The 18,615-nt window shown below is 43.8% G+C and overlaps 2 protein-coding genes across 3 annotated transcripts in view; one reads left to right on the top strand and one right to left on the bottom strand.

The window, feature by feature from the left end:
- The window catches only part of VPS35 (VPS35 retromer complex component), a 54,820-nt gene extending 44,120 nt beyond the window's left edge, over positions 1-10,700 (top strand). The window contains exons 14-18 of one of the 2 annotated variants that reach the window (XR_010910274.1): positions 1,062-1,241; positions 4,750-4,989; positions 6,902-7,045; positions 9,609-10,246; positions 10,293-10,700. Coding sequence is in view for 1 of the 2 variants with exons in the window: in XM_060787908.2 (XP_060643891.2) it covers positions 1,062-1,241; positions 4,750-4,989; positions 6,902-7,045; positions 9,609-9,788 (744 nt within the window). In the remaining variant the exon portion in view is untranslated. Of the gene's footprint in view, positions 1-1,061; positions 1,242-4,749; positions 4,990-6,901; positions 7,046-9,608 lie in introns of both variants that reach the window. The other variant, XM_060787908.2, reaches the window with a different exon arrangement.
- Positions 10,701-17,715: 7,015 nt separating this feature from the next.
- Positions 17,716-18,615, bottom strand: part of LOC132783339 (histamine H3 receptor-like) — a 14,629-nt gene continuing 13,729 nt past the window's right edge. Inside the window, exon 3 of the mRNA XM_060788474.2 lies at positions 17,716-18,615. This exon is cut by the window's right edge and continues 80 nt beyond it. Coding sequence (XP_060644457.2) covers positions 17,811-18,615 — 805 coding nt within the window. The 3' untranslated portion in view covers positions 17,716-17,810.

The following is an 18,615-nucleotide window of genomic DNA, read 5'->3' on the forward strand; positions in this document are numbered from 1 at the left end:
CGTCAGGAGAAAATGCCTCTAGAACAGGCATGGGGAACCTTCGGCCCTCCAGGTGTGGTGGACTTCAACTCCCACAATTCCTTGAGGCTCGGCATTCGCCCCAAAGGCTTACCTTGGCCCAAGGAATTGTGGGAGTTGAAGTCCACCACACCTGGAGGGCCGAAGGTTCCTGACCCCTGCTCTAGAACATGGTCATATAGCCCGGAAAAACCTACGACAACCCAGTGATTCCGGCCATGAAAGCCTTCGACAATATATTTATTGATTTATTTATTTATTTACAACATTTATATGCCGCTCTTCTCACTTCAAAGGGGACTTAGAGTGGCTTTCTCTCTCTCTCTCTCTCTCTCTCTATATATATATATATATGTATATGCACACATATACACACACATATGTATGTATGTATAGACACACACACAATATATTATATTATTAGCATAGTACAATATCGGTATTAAATATTACTATATTGTACTATACCATTATATTGTAATATTATTAATAATATTACATGTAATATAAATATATAATTATAATATAATATTATTAGTATTATGTTGCATTGCATTATAATATTATAAATATTATACGTATTTATATTATATTATATTATATTATATTATATTATATTATATTATATTATATTATTATATTATAAGCATAGCACAGGAGACAAGAAAACCTACTGTTTCCTCCAGAGGGTAATTTGGGACAGTTAAAAAGGGTATTTTGTGAGAGTGAAGCAGCCCTCCACATTCTTCTGGAAAGGCTAATGAAGCCGCCCATTTGTCCCATTTTCCTTAGAAACATAGGGAAATATTTCCTGTGGCAGCATCTGGGGAACAGCATCACGAAGTGAGAACTTGTGCCTTCCATTTTGGAAAGTGGGATTATACATTTAACAAATATTAATATATTCAGTTTTCTTTCCCTCATTGAGTCAGTTGGCAGAACGTATGTTCTGTTGCATAAGGTGTAAATATGGCTCTCCTTCTGTCGTGGTTTGGCACCCAGTGTCCTATGCTGAATTGTCTTTGTTTCTGTTCTTCAAAAAGGATGACAAATGGGAAAAGAAATGCCAGAAGATCTTCACGTTTGCACACCAGACAATCAGTGCTCTGATCAAGGCGGAGTTGGCAGAGCTTCCGCTGCGGCTTTTCCTCCAAGGAGCTTTGGCAGCCGGGGAAATCGGGTTTGAAAACCACGAAACGGTGGCCTATGAGTTCATGTCCCAGGTGAGGTCGGCATGTAAAGTAACTGTGTTGCTTCCTCTTCAACTTTCCAAGACAGTCTGCCCATTGAAGTCCTTCTGGGAATTCAACAGACCTCACAACCTCTGAGGATGCCTGCCATAGATGTGGGCGAAACGTCAGGAGAGAATGCTTCTGGAACATAGCCATATAGCCCAAAAAACCTACAACAACCCTTCTGGGAGTGGTAGAAGTTGCATTTCCCGTGGATTTTGCCTTGGAGAACAACTTCAATTCTTATATGTATTACAATATATAATATAATATAATATAATATATTGATAATATATATTATAATGTAATACAATATACTACTACTACTAATAATATGATATTATAATTATATATTTTATATTAAATGTAATATTACTAATAATATGGAGCCCCTGGTGGCGCAGTGGGTTAAACCCCTGTGCCGGCAGGACAGGGCGCAGGTTCAAATCCGGGGAGAGGCGGATGAGCTCTCTCTGTCAACTCCAGCTCCTCATGCGGGGACATGAGAGAAGCCTCCCACAAGGATGATAAAAACATCCGGGCGTCCCCTGGGCAACGTCCTTGCAGACGGCCAATTCTCTCACACCAGAAGCGACTTGCAGTTTCTCAAGTCACTCCTGACACGACCAAAACTAATAATATTACAGGATAATGTTATAGTACAATGTAATATATTAATATTGTGCTATGATAATAATATAATATATTGTATTTACTTTTTTCTTGTAAGCCGCTCTGAGTTCCCTTCAAGGGTGAGAAGGGCAGCATATAAATGTCGTAAATAAATAATTAATAAATACATATTTGAACTTGGGACGCTTTTCTGAATTACAGTGCTTTAAATTTTATTTTATTTTATTTGCACCACAGGTCTCAGAATCCCATCAGAATCCCCTTGACAGTTAGGGGACTTTGTAGTGACCCCCAAATCAATGTTGTGTACTTTGTTTCCAGTTTAGTCCATTGGTCTTATCTCTAGCTGTACATTTTCTATTCCAATGATTGCCACACTCAGGTCCTCAAGGTCTTTTATACTTCAGCTTCCCAAAGTCTCAGCCACCTTGGCTAGTAATTGGGAATTCTGCGAGCTGGAAGGCTAAAGTTTGGGAAACACCGGTCTATTCAAATTAATATAAGCAATCCCCCAGTTACAAACATCCAACTTACAAATGACTCCAAGTTAAGAACGGAGGTGAGACAACAGGCAGTGAGAGAAATCTACCCCTCAGAAAGAAAATCCATTCCTGGAAGAGTTATTGTTGTGCGGAAAAGGTGTTTCCATTGAAGCTTTATCACCAATCCTTGTTTCCACAAGAAGTTACATTTTTCAAAATCTATTTCTCACAGGGACAGACAGTGGGGTGAAATCATTTCCATCTGTGTTCCACCACAGTGATTAATAATAATAATCATCATCATCATCATCTTTATTTATACTCCGCCACCATCTCCCCAAGGGGACTCCGGGTGGCTTACATGAGGCCAAGCCCAGCAATACAGTAAAACAATATACAACAGAACATCAAAATAAAATAAAATAAAATACAAACCCATTTTAAACACACCAACAATATAAAATCACATTTTAAACATAGAAATTGATCACATTGGGCAGGCCAATTTGAATAGAATATAAAAATTAAAAAAAAAACTGGTGAGACAGCAATGTAATGTGTCTAAGATCTTCTAGGGAGACCTTGCTCTCAGTCCCGCTTTTTTCGCAGGATCGAATGGTGGGGACGAGAGAACAGGGCCTTCTCAGTGGTGGCCCCTCAGCTTTGGAACTCCCTCCCCAGCAAAACCAGAGCAGCCCCTTTCTTCCTGACCTTCAGGAAGAAAGGAAAAACTTAGTTATGGGACCAAACTTTTGGCTAGCAAGTTAGTGCAATATGAGTCTGTGGAATTATGAAATGAGTAATGGAATGGCCTTGGATTTGACTCTGGATAACATGATTTTCATAATTGTTTTAATGTTGCTGTTGATTTTTGGATTTTAATGTATATGTCTATTTTTACTGTATGTAAATTGTTGCCTTTTTGTAAGGCCGCTCTGCGTCCCCCTTTTGGGGTAAGAAGGGTGGGATATAAATTGAGTAAATAAGTAAACAAACAAATAAACAGGGACACAGACGGCAAAACAACCACCACAGGTGTATTAACTGGGCTTGTTTGATTTTAAAAAATGGTTCAAAATTTGTTTCGGATGTAGGGGCTGCTGCCAGTTCGATTCTAAAGTCAATTCTGATTTTCACAGAAAAAAAATGTTCAAAACTTCAAAACTTCCGAGACTTCTGAATCCTATCGTTAATGGTTTGAAAGTGTTATTTCCTGTTTCATTGGGAGGTCTTTGCTTTGAAAGTAGTTCGTTTTACTCCAAAAGCAGGGGGAGGGGGGAGCAAAGGGAGAGAATTCATCCACTTTGGTTTAAAACAGCTTTCCAGGCTTGAGACAGAAGGGGAAGGGAATGGAAAGGGAGGAAATTCATCCACTCTGGTTTAAAACGGCTTCTCTGGCTTGAGACGAGGCCAGGGACCAGAAGCGGGGGAAAAGCTGACTCATTTCCGACTCATTTAGTGCTTTGTAATGAAATTGCAGAAAAATCTTCGGAAGGGCAAAGCAATTTCCGGTTTCCTTAAAAACTTGGAAATTGATTCAAAAAGCAAACATTTCGGAATGTATTCCGAATTACGAAGATTCTGACCGAACCTAACCACGCCTAGTATTAACGTTATACTATCCAAAGCATGCACACTTACATATGATTGGAATTACACTTTAAAATGTATCTGTTCTGACTTATAAACAAATTTAACTTAAGAACATATTCTGTTTGGGGATGACCTGTAATATATCTCCAGAGTTCTAGCAACTATCTCTTTTCCATCATCCCATGTGATAGAATAGTTCTGCCTGGAGATGCAAGAATGAGAACCGAAGGCATTTGCTTATGAGTTTTATTGTGTATTGTATGTTGTTGTTGTCGGCGGCCTTGGCCTTTGTAAGCCGCATCGAGTCCTTCGGGAGATTTTGCGGGGTATAAATAAAGATAATAGGGTATAAATAAAGATAATAATAATAATAATAATAATAATAATATAATTGCAGGCCTGGAATGTGTGTCACCCATAATGTTCTGGCCCCCCCTCTCCCCAAGAAAAATACTCCAATTTTTCCTTTGCAAAGACCTTTCTGCCAAAGAGGAAGTTAGAGAAATGGTTTTGGGGGAGAGGACTTGGAAGGCAGCTGGCTGGGGACCTGCTTTGCATGTCAAAGGTCTCCAATAGCTTAGCAGCTGTTGGATTGCCCCACCTGGCCTGTTCTTCTCTTGAATGTGTTGGGAAATGTGCACTTCTTTGCCCCCCCAAAAGGAAGCTCAATTTATTTTTATTCTGCTGAAGGGAAGGGGAAAAAATTACAAATATAGCAATCTAAATGACTGGTGATCATGTTTTCCTCCTTCTCCTTTCCCCTCCAATTTCCGCTTCCCTTTCTGTATCAGGCATTCTCTCTGTATGAAGACGAAATCAGTGACTCAAAGGCACAGCTGGCCGCAATCACCTTGATAATTGGGACGTTTGAGCGCATGAAATGCTTTGGCGAGGAGAACCACGAGCCCCTGCGGACTCAGTGTGCTCTGGCGGCCTCCAAGCTGCTGAAGAAGCCGGATCAATGCCGAGCGGTCAGCACCTGCGCCCATCTTTTCTGGTCTGGCCGGAACACAGACAAGAACGGGGAAGAGGTGAGACGAGGCTGAAGGTGCTGGAGAGAAGGCCTGGCAGTTTTAAGGGGAGTTTTGGTATTTAATGCAGATAGAGCTTCTTCTTATTATTATTATTATCATTTGAAACACCACAAGATGAGTCCATAGCAGACGTTCTGCTGGCTGTTGTATTGGACCACAAGTCATTGAATTCTTGACAACAGAAGATGTCACCTCAAAGGAGATTCATCAAAGAATGCAAGCTGTTTATGGGGATTCTGTTGATGTGAGTACTGTGCGTCGTTGGGCGAGTAAGTTTAAAGATGTTGAGGTGACACCTTCTGCTTTCAAGAATTCAATGACTGCACATTGCTTAAGTCGCACTGATCGACCGTCTGTGCAGGGTTCCATACTTTGCACTTTAACAACACAACCGTTCAATGCTAGGGCTTCCTATCAAAATAGAACTGTAGAGGAGAGTCTACTGAACAAGCCAGTACCTGTCACATACCAGTACTGCCATCTGTTGAGGAGTTACAAAGGTGGAGGCATTACTTTTCATTCAACCCTCTTAATTATCACTTTGGAAGGGACCAAAAGGGTCATGTAGTCCAACCCTAGCAATGCAGGGATGTGTCACTAAAGCCACCCTCAAAATGGCCATGATTCAAACTCTAGATAAAGACCTTCAAAGAGTGAGCGTCTGAAGCAACCCATTCTACTTCAACAGCTCTTGTAGTCAAGAATTTCTTCCTAATGTTTTAGCGTAATCTCTTTCCTTGTAATTTGAATCCATTAGTGTGTATTCTAGTCTCTGAAGGAGCTGTAAACAAGCTTGTTTGTTGTCTAAATAAATTACTTTGCTATCTTTTCTTCTCTAAGCTAAATATACACAGCTCTTTAAACAATTCCTCATAGGGCATAGTTTCCAGGCATTTTATCATGCTCTCTTGACTCAAATATGTTGATACTCTTGACCTTTGGTGCCAAGTTCAATGTGTTTGACTATCGGCTATCAGTCTTAAATCTGATTCATCTTGTTTCCCTGTTTCGCTTCCATAATATTTTTTTAATAAGTGGAAATTTAGGAGATTCTTGTGAAAACTGTATTTATTTTTTTGTGTGTGTCAGGAGCGACTTGAGAAACTGCAAGTTGCTTCTGGTGTGAGAGAATTAGCTGTCTGCAAGGACATTTCCCATGGGACACCCAGATGTGTTATTACCATCCTGTGGGGGTGTTAGGGCTTCCTCATTTTCGGAAGAGGAAGGGGAGCAGGGAAGTGCTCAGGGATGGGAGGCAGAAGAAGAATCAGACAATGAGGTTTTGAAAGTGCCCACATTTCTAGAGAGACGAAAAGAGACAGAGTACAGACGCCGTTCAGCCAGAATAGCTGCTAAAAACGCTGAGCTAATTGGGAGACACCCTAGCACCTCCTGCAAGAGCTATAAATCAGAGGCAGTCAGCTTTCGCTGGTAACAACAACCCTGATACTGATGTTTTCACTCCCAATGGAATCTGCTTTGTGTCTGCTGCTAAAGACTTAGTTCATTGCCTGTTGTCTGATGGAAGACTGCTGTTTCTTTTGGGATTTTGTAAGAGACGTTAATTTGTGTCTGGATTAAGACTTCCTTGTTTTCTTTTGCACTTTTCAATTGCATTTGCTTATCCTTTGTGTTTGCTGAACTAAAGCATATTTCTTTTGCTTTCAACATTGTCTAAAGGCTGTTTTTGAAGGGCAACTCAGGACAGGGAGGCTTCTCTCATGTCCCTGCATGAGAAGCTGGAGCTGACAGATGGGAGCTTACCCAGCTCCCCGGATTCAAACCGCCAACCTTTTGGTCAGCAGTCCTGCTGAACAAACCCATTGTGCCACCGGAGGCTTGTTGTGCTTCAGATTAATATGTGTCTTTTATCGTACTATTGACCAGTGTTCTTTCTTCTTCTGCTTAGCTTCACGGAGGGAAAAGAGTCATGGAGTGCTTGAAAAAAGCCTTAAAGATAGCAAATCAGTGCATGGATCCTTCTCTCCAAGTTCAGCTCTTCATAGAAATCCTGAACAGATATATCTACTTCTATGAGAAGGAGAACGATGCGGTGAGTTGAGTAGTACAAGACACATTACAATGGCATTTGGGTCTGTCTTAATCTGAACGGAAGTTCCTTGTGACTTTGCGTGGTAAAAGCCCAGCTTTCCTCCTGCGTCCAAGTGGTTCATAAGGAGTTGAAGGCACATGGCTGACAACAAAGGACCCAGAGTAGCATGAAATCAAAAGACATTTGGGGAGAGCACAGATTTCTGGCTGCTCCTGTCATCACTGAGCACCAGGGGATGTGGAGTCGCATAGGTCAGCACCATGAAGTAGTGACACATTAGCATTAATTTAAAATGGGAATTTGTTGCCTTTCTTATTATTATTTCAGTTGCTTCTACCCTGCCCTTCTCACCCCGGGGGGGGGGGGGGGGACGACGACGACAACGACGACGACGACTCAGGGCAGCTTACAAAAGCAAGGCACAATTCAATGCCCGCATCACAAACAGCAAAGGACAATAACAACAGTTAACACAGTAATTTTAGCAATAACAGTTAACAGAAGACAATAATTATTATTGGCAAAACAACCATAAAACCAATAAAAGCAATAAAAGCAATAAAATCAATACAAACCTCATTGATGGTCAGCGTTTCAGAGTCTCATAGTTTACGTTCCAATTTCCACTAAATTGTCGGCCCTATCCATCTGGTTTCCATATCTAATTGTCAGGGTGTCCAAAGGCCTGGTCCCACAACCACGTCTTTACCTTCCTCCTGAAGGCAAGGAGGGATGTTGATGCCCTGATTTCCCCCGGGAGTGAGTTCCACAGGTGGGGGGCCACCACTGAGAAGGCCCTGCTCCTCGTCCCCACCAGCCTCACTTGTGATAGTGGTGGGGTCGAGAGCAGGGCCTCCCCAGATGATCTCAGATTCCAGGGTGGGACGTAGAGGGAGATACGTTCGGACAGATACGCTGGACCTGACCCTGTCCTCTCTGCCTCCAGTGCCTTTGGCCCTCCAGCCTCAGGCCCGCTCACCTCTGGGGACCAGCTGGTTCTCCTTGATTGGTACCATGGCCCGTGGTGGAGGCAAAGGGAGGGAGAGCTTGCGGGAAGTGTCTCCAGCAGCAACAGCAGTCCAGGGAGCTGTCGGAGCAGGAAGGAGGAGGCGGCATGCTTCCCTTGTTCTCAGTGGCGGCCTCCTCTCCTCCTCCTCTTTCCCCGACTCAGCCCCCAATAAATTCATATTTATTTTTACAAAAACCCATGAAACAGTGAGTCCGCGTAAAGCGAACCACAAAACAGCAAGGCTGCCAATCTGCTACCGGGCACAATTCAAAGTGCTGGCGTTAGCCTATAAAGCCCTAAACGGTTCCGGCCCTACTTACCTCTCTGAACGCATCTCCACCTATGAACCGACTAGGACATTAAGATCGTCTGGGGAGGCCCTGCTCTCGATCCCGCCTGCATCACAGGCGCGCCTGGCGGGGACGAGGGACAGGGCCTTCTCGGTGTTGGCCCCTTGGCTGTGGAATGCCCTACCTGTAGACATCAGACAGGCCCCTTCGCTGTTGGCGTTCCGGAGGAAGGTGAAGACCTGGCTCTTCGAACAAGCGTTTGGCTAAACAGTGCAATTGATTATAGGAATACGGTGCAATCGAACATAGGAACATGGAACAAGGATTATGAGAATAGTTTGTGATTTTGTGTTGAAGCGTTATGATAATGATTGTTTATTGATATTGATTGTTATGTATAATGTGTTTTAATTGTCTATGACTTGGCCACAGTAGTCCACGGTCTGGTTACATCCCGCCTAGATTACTGCAACGCTCTCTACGTGGGGTTGCCTTTGAAGACAGCTCGGAAGCTTCAACTAGTCCAACGCTCGGCAGCCATGATTCTAAAAGGAGCAGAACGCAGGGAGCATACAACCCCCCTGTTGAGCCAACTCCACTGGCTACCAATTTGCTACCAGGCTCAATTCAAAGTGCCCTAAATGGTTCCGGCCCAAGCTACCTATCCGACCGCATCTCTGCCTATGAACCCACCAGGACTTTGAGATCTTCCGGGGATGCCCTGCTCTCGATCCCGCCAGCTTCACAAGCATGGCTGGTGGGGACGAGAGATAGGGCCTTCTTGGTGGTGACTCCCCGGCTGTGGAATGCCCTTCCCACAGACATCAGATTAGCGTGGTATTCCGCAAAAAAGTAAAGACCTGGTTATTTGCGCATGCGTTCGAATAATTAGTGCAATGACTGGTAATGACATAGGAATGGAACAATGGATGACGAATCTGGATCATGTTTTTTAGTGATGAGACGCTAGTGAATGGTTATTATAGTAATTGTGTATTAACTGTGTATTAGATTAGGTTATTAACTGTTTTATATTGGTGCTTTGAATTTTGCTGTGTCCTGTGTCTTGTGAACCGCTGTGAGTCGCCTCCGGGCTGAGAACAGCGGTATAGAAGTAAAGTAAATAAATACTGTCTTGTGATAATTTGTACTATGTAAACTGCGTTGAGTCGCCTAAGGGCTGAGAAAAGCAGTATAGAAATAAAGTAAGTAAATAAATAAATAAATAAATAAATATTGTCTTTTTTTTTTGGTCTCTGTCCAGGTGACAATTCAGGTTTTGAATCAGCTTATACAAAAAATCCGGGAAGACCTTCCAAACCTCGAGTCGACGGAGGAAACGGAACAGATTAACAAACACTTTCACAACACCCTGGAGCACTTGCGCCTGAGGAGGGAGTCGCCAGAGTCCGAAGGGCCGATCTACGAAGGGCTGGTCATTTAAGAAGACTGCTCTGGAGCAGTCGGTCGCTAATCCAAGTGGTTATCTTTCCATTTTACATCAAAGTCCATGAGTTTTTTTTGTTTTGTTTTTTAATCGTCCTCATTATGCTAGAGTTCATAGATTTGTGCCTTTTGGAAGTGCCAAGCTCGGCCGTTTGCTCTCCTTTCCATGTGAATGTGCAAGCCGTCTCCCTGCTGCGTTTCCAAACGTTTAACATTGGCTACGTCTACCAAATTCGACTGTTTTGGACCAGCAGAAAGTTAGCACGACTGAAGCCATTCTTCTTAAAACTCATGTGACGTGTAACTATCTTATTTTTTCCTCCTTTGATTTCTTTCTGTTGCTCTTCTCTCGCTTCATCTTCCCCGTCAAGCCCTTCAATGTCTAGCCTGGCTTTCCATCTGCTGCAAGTGTTCTAGGTGTGTCTGTCAGTGTGTGCGTTCGGTTCATCTTTGCAGGCAACTTTTCAGTTTGTCAGTGTGTGCGTTCGGTTCATCTTTGCAGGCAACTTTTCAGTTTCCTTGTCTTTCTTTGGAAAAGAAACTGCCGGATTCTTAACCCATTCCCATAACTGGAATATATTAATGCATGTTTTTGGAGTTGTAAAGCACCATGCTCAAACCAAGAGAGAAAATGAAATAAAATGAAACCCAGAAACTATATTTTGCATATGGGGGCTCTGTGACACTCGGTAAAAGGGCCACTTAATGTCTTTATCAAGATGATTTTTTTTGTTTTTCCGCATAGTATTAAAAAAACAAAGAAGAGGAGGGGGAAAAAAGTAATAGATTGTGGTCTATATAGTATATGTATAACCTTCATTACTGTAAAATTAGGGGGGAAATGCATTACACTGTTCTACTTCCTTATCATGACTTTGCACCAGTGAAACAATAAAATTGCTATTAACAAGCTTGGCTCTGAATGGCTTTTGTTGCATCTGATTTATTTATCGTGCCAGAAGTGAGTTGAGGGTACAGTGAAAATGCATTGAAAAATGAACAAAATCTGGCTACCAGTATTTAAAAAAACTCTAAAATTAAAACAGCAAAACAGCAGAGGGAAAATAATCAAGGACATCTAATCACCTCTCAACAAAAGATTGCTCCAGGCACTTCCAGGCTATCAAATGCTAATCAAGGTGGTCAGTTGAAACATTCATACCTATCTCCAGCAGACAAGAGTCCTTTGTCTTTCCACAGATATATAAACCCTTTTTCCTAGTTCCAACAGACCTCATTACCTCTGAGGATGCTTGCCATAGATGCAGGCGAAACGTCAGGAGAGAATGCCTCTAGAACATGGCCATATAGCCCGGAAAAAACCTACAACAACCCAGTCTTAATTGTGTTTAGACATTGACTGGTTTTTGAGATAACTTGTGTGCCAGCTGCGCCCGTACCTTGGGAAGTCTGACTTGGCCACGGTGGTCCACGCTCTGGTTACATCCCGTTTAGACTACTGCAATGCTCTCTACGTGGGGTTGCCTCTGAAAACTGCCCGGAAGCTGCAATTAGTCCAATGTGCGGCAGCCAGATTGCTAACAGGAGTGACGTACAGAGAGCATACGACCCCTCTGTTACGCCAGCTCCACTGGTTGCCGATTAGTTTCCGAGCACAATTCAAAGTGCTGGTTTTGACCTATAAAGCCCTAAATGACTCCGGCCCAGTTTACCTGTCTGAACGGATTCTCCCCTATGAACCATCAAGGTTACTAAGATCTTCCGGAGGGGCCCTGCTCTCGGTCCCATCACCTTCGCAATCGCGTTTGGTGGGAACGAGGGACAGGGCCTTCTCGGTGGTGGCCCCTTGGCTTTGGAATTCCCTCCCACCAGAGATTAGATCTGCTCCTTCCCTCCTGACCTTTAGGAAACTAATAAAAGCTTGGCTTTGGAATGTGGCATTTGAAGATTGAGTCAATAACCCTTGTCCACATGGAAGGATGGTGACGAATTGTGACTGTATTGACGACTTGGCTTGTGTAATGTGATGATGATGTTTTTATTGGACGTACATTTTAATGTATAATGATGATGCATTGTGCTGTTTTTGTATATTACTGTATATGAACACATGTTGTGAACCAGCCTGAGTCCTTCCATGGAGGTGAGAAGACTGGTATATAAAACTTCTAAATAGATAGATGGATGGATGGATAGATAGATAGATAGATGATAGATGGATGATGGATGGATGGATGGATAGATAGATAGATAGATAGATAGATAGATAGATAGATAGATAGATAGATAGATAGATGATAGATGGATGGATGGATGGATGGATGGATGGATGGATGGATGGATGGATAGGATAGATGGGTGGGTGGATGGATGGATAGGATGGATGGATGGATGGATGGATAGATAGGATAGATGGATGGATGGATAGATAGGATAGATGGATAGATAGGATAGATGGATGGATGGATGGATGGATGGATGGATAGGATAGATGGATGGATGGATGGATGGATGGATGGGATAGATGGATGGATGGATGGATGGATAGGATGGATGGATGGATGGATGGATAGATAGGATAGATGGATGGATGGATAGATAGGATAGATGGATAGATAGGATAGATGGATGGATGGATGGATGGATGGATGGATAGGATAGATGGATGGATGGATGGATGGATGGATGGATGGATGGGATAGATGGATGGATGGATGGATAGGATAGATAGATAGATAGATAGATAGATAGATAGATAGATAGATGGATGGATGGATGGATGGATGGATGGATGGATGGATGGATGGATAGGATAGATAGATGGATGGATGGATGGATAGATAGGATAGATAGATAGGATAGATGATAGATGGATGGATGGATAGGATAGATAGATAGATAGATGTTTTAACATTGCTGATCCCAAGTATGCATACTGCTCCAGTCCTAAACAATCCCCCCCCCCCCCCCCCGTTTTAGCCATCAGCGTTATTATTCATAGCCTGCTTTTCTTCCCAGAAGGGAGAGAGAAAAAATGCTTCGAAAATTGCCTATTATTAGAAAACAATGTTAAAAGCAATCCAGGAAAAGCCATTTAAATAAATGGCAGAACGCGACTGTAAAAAGCTCGCTGGAGCGGAAACACGGCTTTGCATTTCTGCCAGATACGTTCCTGGGAGGCAGTTCTAGGGGAATGTCAACCAAACAAAAACGTTTCGATGGAACTTTGGATCGGTCCGTAGAATGAATCAACTGTTGATTGATCCGTATAATGAATCATAGGAGGAAGGGGTTTAAGGTCGACGGCTGATGATGAGAAACCGCAAAAGCCGCATCAGGCAGACTTTTCCTCCCGGTTCCAACTACTGCGTGTTCCGAGAATCCGGCTTCATAAACACTGTCTTTGATTACTCATCTAATTAGTGCACCCCTTCATATTTCCACTCAGTTCATGGCCAGCACATCGGATTTTGATCCACAACAATACATTGGTGCTAAAGCCTGCTGCAGATACCATTGGCTACCAATGTCAGGATCATCTAGGACATATTGTCTCAATGTATGGATGTAGGAGGGTTGAATGAAAAGTAATGCCTCCACCTTCGTTACTTGGGTTTGGGTGGGAATATTTTAATAAATCAAACGCAAAAATAATCCTTAGAATGTGCTCTTTAACTACCACTATTCACTTTTCCGGCGCTCCATGCAGTCATGCCGGCCACATGACCTTGGAGGTGTCTATGGACAACGCTGGCTCTTCGGCTTAGAAATGGAGATGAGCACCACACCCCAGAATCAGACATGACTGGACTTAATGTCAAGAGACTACCTTTACCTTTACCTTTTTATTCACTTTTCCATATAATCACCAGACAATTGGATACATTTCTGCCAACGATGAACAAGTTTTCTGAAGCCGTCACCGAAGAAGTCGACACTGTTTCTGCAACCAGCGTCTCATAGTTCTCTCAATGTCTTCATCAAAGGCATGATGATGTCCCCGCAGATCTTTCATCATCGGGAACAGATGGCGCTAAATCTGGACTGTATGGAGGATGCCGTACAGTGGTGAGTTTCAAGTTTGTGCGTTTTCATTTCAGGCGTCAGCATCCTGGTACCCATCTTGCACAGATCTTCTGATAGCCAAGCAAAACAATAATGTGTCCAGTCATGTCTGACTCTGGGGTGTGGTGCTCATCTCCATTTCTAAGCTGAAGAGCCAGCGTTGTCCATAGACACCTCCAAGGTCATGTGGCCGGCATCACTGCATGGAGCGCCGTTACCTTCCTACCGGAGCGGTACCTATTGATCTACTCACATTTGCATGTTTTCGAACTGCTAGGTTGGCAGAAGCTAGGGCTGACAGCGGAAGCTCACGCCACTCCCGGGAATAGAACCTGCGACCTTTTGGTCAACAAGCTCAGCAGCTCAGCCCCAACTTTATTCTCCATCTTCATCGCTATGATACTTCACCTTGTTGATGGGAAGCTTCCCACCGGAGTGGAAATCATCTATCGGACAGATGGCAAGCTGTTTAACCTCAGCAGACTGAAAGCCAAAACCAAGGTTACAACAACATCTGATATAGAACTCCAGTATGTTGATGACAATGTTGTCTGTGCGCATTCAGAAGAAGACCTTCAAGCCACTCTAAACACCTTCACAGAAGCATACAAGAAGCGAGGCCTCTCATTGAACATTGAGAAAACTTGTGTGCCAGTTGTGCCGTACCTTGGGAAGTCTGACTTGGCCACGGTGGTCCACGCTCTGGTGCTCCACGCTCTGGTTACATCCCATATAGACTACTGCAATGCTCTCTACGTGGGGTTGTCTCTGAAGACTGCCCGGAAGCTTCAACTAGTCCAACGAGTGGCAGCCAGATTACTAACAGGAGCAGAGTACAGGGAGCATACTACTCCTCTGTTGTGCCAGCTCCACTGGCTGCCAATTAGCTTCCGAGCACAATTCAAAGTGCTGGTGCTGACCTATAAATCCCTAAACGACTCTGGCCCAGTTTACCTGTCCGAACGGATTCTCCCCTATGAACCATCAAGGTTGTTAAGATCTTCTGGAGGGGCCCTGCTCTCGCTCCCACCTCCTTCGCAATTGCGTCTGGTGTGGACGAGGGACAGGGCCTTCTCGGTGGTGGCCCCTCGGCTCTGGAACTCTCTCCCATTGGAGATTGGATCTCCACCTTCCCTCCTGACTTTCAGAAAGCTGATAAAATCTTGGCTTTGGAATATAGCATTTGCAGAATGATGACTGAGTCAATAACTGCTGACCACACTGGCGGATGGTGATGAATTTGTGATTTTACTCTGATGACCTGGCCTTATGTAATTGTATGATCTGTATTTTAATGTATTTATGTATTAATGTATTACGAAGTTGTTACGTTTTTATTCTATTTGTGTATGAATTTCCTGCTGTGAACCGGCATGAGTCCCTCTTCGGAGGTCGAGAAGACCGGGTTATAAAAGCTCTAAATAAATAAATAAATAAAACCAAAGTGCTCTTCCAGCAGTCACCAGCCAATCCCTCTCCAAGGCCAGCAATACAGCTTAATGGTGTGACATTAGAAAATGTTGACCATTTCCGCTCCCTTGGCAGCCACCTCTCCACAAAAGTCAACATTGACACTGAAATACAACACCGCCTGAGCTCTGTGAGTGCAGCATTTTTCCGAATGAAGCAGAGAGTGTTTGAGGACTGGGACATCCATTTGGATACCCTTGGTTTTTAAAGCTATCATCCTCCCAACTCTGTTATACGCCTGTGAGACGTGGACTGTCTACCGTCATCACATGCAACTCCTGGAACGATTCCATCAGCGTTGCCTCTGAAAAATCCTACAAATCTCTTGGGAAGACAAGTGGACAAATGTCAGCGTGCTGGAAGAAGAAGCAAAGACCACCAGCATTGAAGTGATGGTCCTCCGCCATCAACTCTGCTGGACCGGCCACGTTGTCCGGATGCCTAACCACCGTCTCCCAAAGCAGTTGCTCTACTCTGAACTCAAGAATGGAAAACGGAATGTTAGAGGGCAGGAAAAGAGATTGAAAGATGGGCTCAAAGCCAACCTTCAAAACTCTGGCATTGACACAGAGAATTGGGAAGCCCTGACCCTTGAGTGCTCCAACTGGAGGTCAGCTGTGACCAGCAGTGCTGTAGAATTTGAAGAGGCACGAATGGAGGGTGAAAGAGAGAAATGTGCCAAGATGAAGGCACATCAAGCCAATCTCAACTGGGACTGCCTTCTACCTGGAAACCGATGCCCTCACTGTGGAAGAACAATGCAGGTCAAGAATAGGGCTCCACAGTCACCTACAGACCCACCGCCAGGACTCAGATCTTGGAAGACAATTCTACTCAGATGAGGGATTGCCTAAATAAGTAAGTAAGTAAGTAAGTAAGTAGAAGACTTTAAAGCAAACCTTGCCTTTTTATTTTAAGCAATTTCTTAACACACAAGCACACACACAGTCTTTCAGCAATGGAAATGGAATTGTATCGATGGCTACATCCAAAGAATGAAGGCACCAGCTTCGACTCTTAAGTTCAGAACTTTCTTTACAACGTCCCAGGTTGTGATTGCGTATTACGGATAAGTCAGTCCTCCTTGCCTAAAATATTCAGAAAACAAGTTTCCATAGCTTTGACTTCAGGGCAAAATGAGCTGTTCACTTGGATGAGCATATACGAGGGTTGAATAAAAAGTAATGCCTCCACCTTTGTAACTCCTCAACAGATGGCAGTACTGGTATGCGGCAGGTACTGACTTGTTCAGTACACTCTCATTTACAGTTCCATTTTGCTGGAAAGCCTTAGCAATGAATGGTTGTGTTGTTAAAGTGCAAAGTATGGAACTCTGCCCAGACGGTCGGTCAGTGTGACTTAAGCAATGTGCAATCATTCAATTCTTAACAGCAGAAGGTGTCACCTCAACATCTTTAAACTTACTTGCCCAATGACGCACAGTACTCACATCAACACAATCACCGTATTCTCTGATGTATCTCCTTCGGGGTGTGACGACGCGAGTGGCGCCACCTATGCGTAGAGCTGTTAGTTGCAAGATTTAAACTGTTGTATCATGCTTAATCCTGCCTTTTTACCCTGTTTATGTATAGTTGGATTGATTGGTTATTTATAGCTGTCACTCAGTGTTATTTGCACCAGTTGAATTGCTTTTTCAGCTCAATTGTTTGGCTCCACCTCTTCCTGGAGGAGGGGAGTGCTTCCCTTTTTCATTCTGCCATCAGAGTTTCTGTCAGATGGATGTAAGAGACTTGGCTCTAAAAGCCCCTGATTAAATTACCTCTCAGCACCAATTCTAAGGTTTTTTACCCTTGAGACTCATGCTTTATGTCCAGGACAACATTGAGGAGACCCAAGCGCCTTCAAACTGGTTTTTTGGCACCAGAGGAAGGTTTTGTCCCTTCAACATAGGCCATTGGACTGGGGTTGTGTTTATTCCGATATTCACAGCCATTGAGGAAACAGGAAAAGCTTCTCAGCTGTAAACTCCTTGGACTTCAGAGATTGTAAAGTATATATCCCTGTTGAAACCTCAAGCTTATGCCTGAGAAAGATAACTCACTGTGAACAATAAATACCATTTTGAGTTATCTGTTGTGTTTTGGTCTTTGGGAGTTCCAGTTTCCTATAGGAGGGCAAGAAGCAATCCCCTGGGGAAAGATGCCATGTCCGGGGGAGTTATAGCCCCCAGGCGCGACGGCACATGGGGTGACACCTTCTGCTGTCAAGAATTCAATGACTAAATGTTGCTTAAGTTGCATTGACTGACCATATGCGTCGGGGTTCCATACATCGCACTTTAACAACACAACCGTTCAATGCTAAGGCTTCCTGCCAAAATGCAACTGTAGAGGAGAATCTACTGAACAAGCCAGTACCTGCCGCATGCCAGTACTGCCATCTGTTGAGGAGTTATGAAGGTGGAGGTGTTACTTTTCATTTAACCCTCGTAGAATTGCAGTTCTTTTGAGATGCTAAATGCATCCATATTACAATTCCTTGTTACCGGCTTTGCATGATGTTATGAGAAAACATTCGGGTGAATTTTCGCCTTGCCTGGGCACAACAGTTTGAAAAACGCTTTTCTAAAGCTCATGTGGCACAAGGGATACAAAATGGGATTAATGGCCGAATTCAGCCACAGGAGCCAGAACGACGCTTCATAGAGAGCATGGTGGATGCATTGGCCGTGGCAAGCGGCTCGGATGATCATCAGGAGGGTGTACGGAGCCCAACAGAAAGCAAAGACGCAAACAATGATGGCCAAAGACTTGGCCACTTTCTTGTCCCGGGAAAGCCGAAACCGACTAGCCATGGTGTTGGCCACCTCCATCTTCTTCGTGTTGTTGGAAATGCTCTCGAGAGCTTTGTAGAAACCATCCCATGGAGATTTGGACCGAACATCCACTTGTAAAGGTGGGAGTTCTTGGTCGATGTTGAATTCTACCAGCTGGTTGTCCTGGTTGTGGCCGTTGAGCTTCGATGTGGCCAACTTGGTTGGAGAGAGGCTGCTGGCTCGCTCGTTGTTCCTTTTCCGGCTCACTTTCATAAAAAAGATGGCGTGCTCCTGCTTCTTCCCTTGGGAGCACACCTCGCAGTCGCGTTCGCCGGGAGTGAGGTTCTCGGTCCTTACGGGCGTCCGTTTCCGAATGTTGAAATAGATGCTCAGGTTGAAATATGTCACGCTGATGAAAGGCGTGAAGAACTCAATGGTGGAGGCGATCATGAGGAAGTACCAGTTGTAGAAGAACTCAGCGTGGCACTCTTTCTCCGGAACGATGCTACGTTGGGTGACGTGCTCCCAGCTGATGATGGCTGGACCGTAG

Source organism: Anolis sagrei, chromosome 8 (assembly GCF_037176765.1).
Source record: "Anolis sagrei isolate rAnoSag1 chromosome 8, rAnoSag1.mat, whole genome shotgun sequence".
Lineage (NCBI taxonomy): Eukaryota > Metazoa > Chordata > Lepidosauria > Squamata > Dactyloidae > Anolis > Anolis sagrei.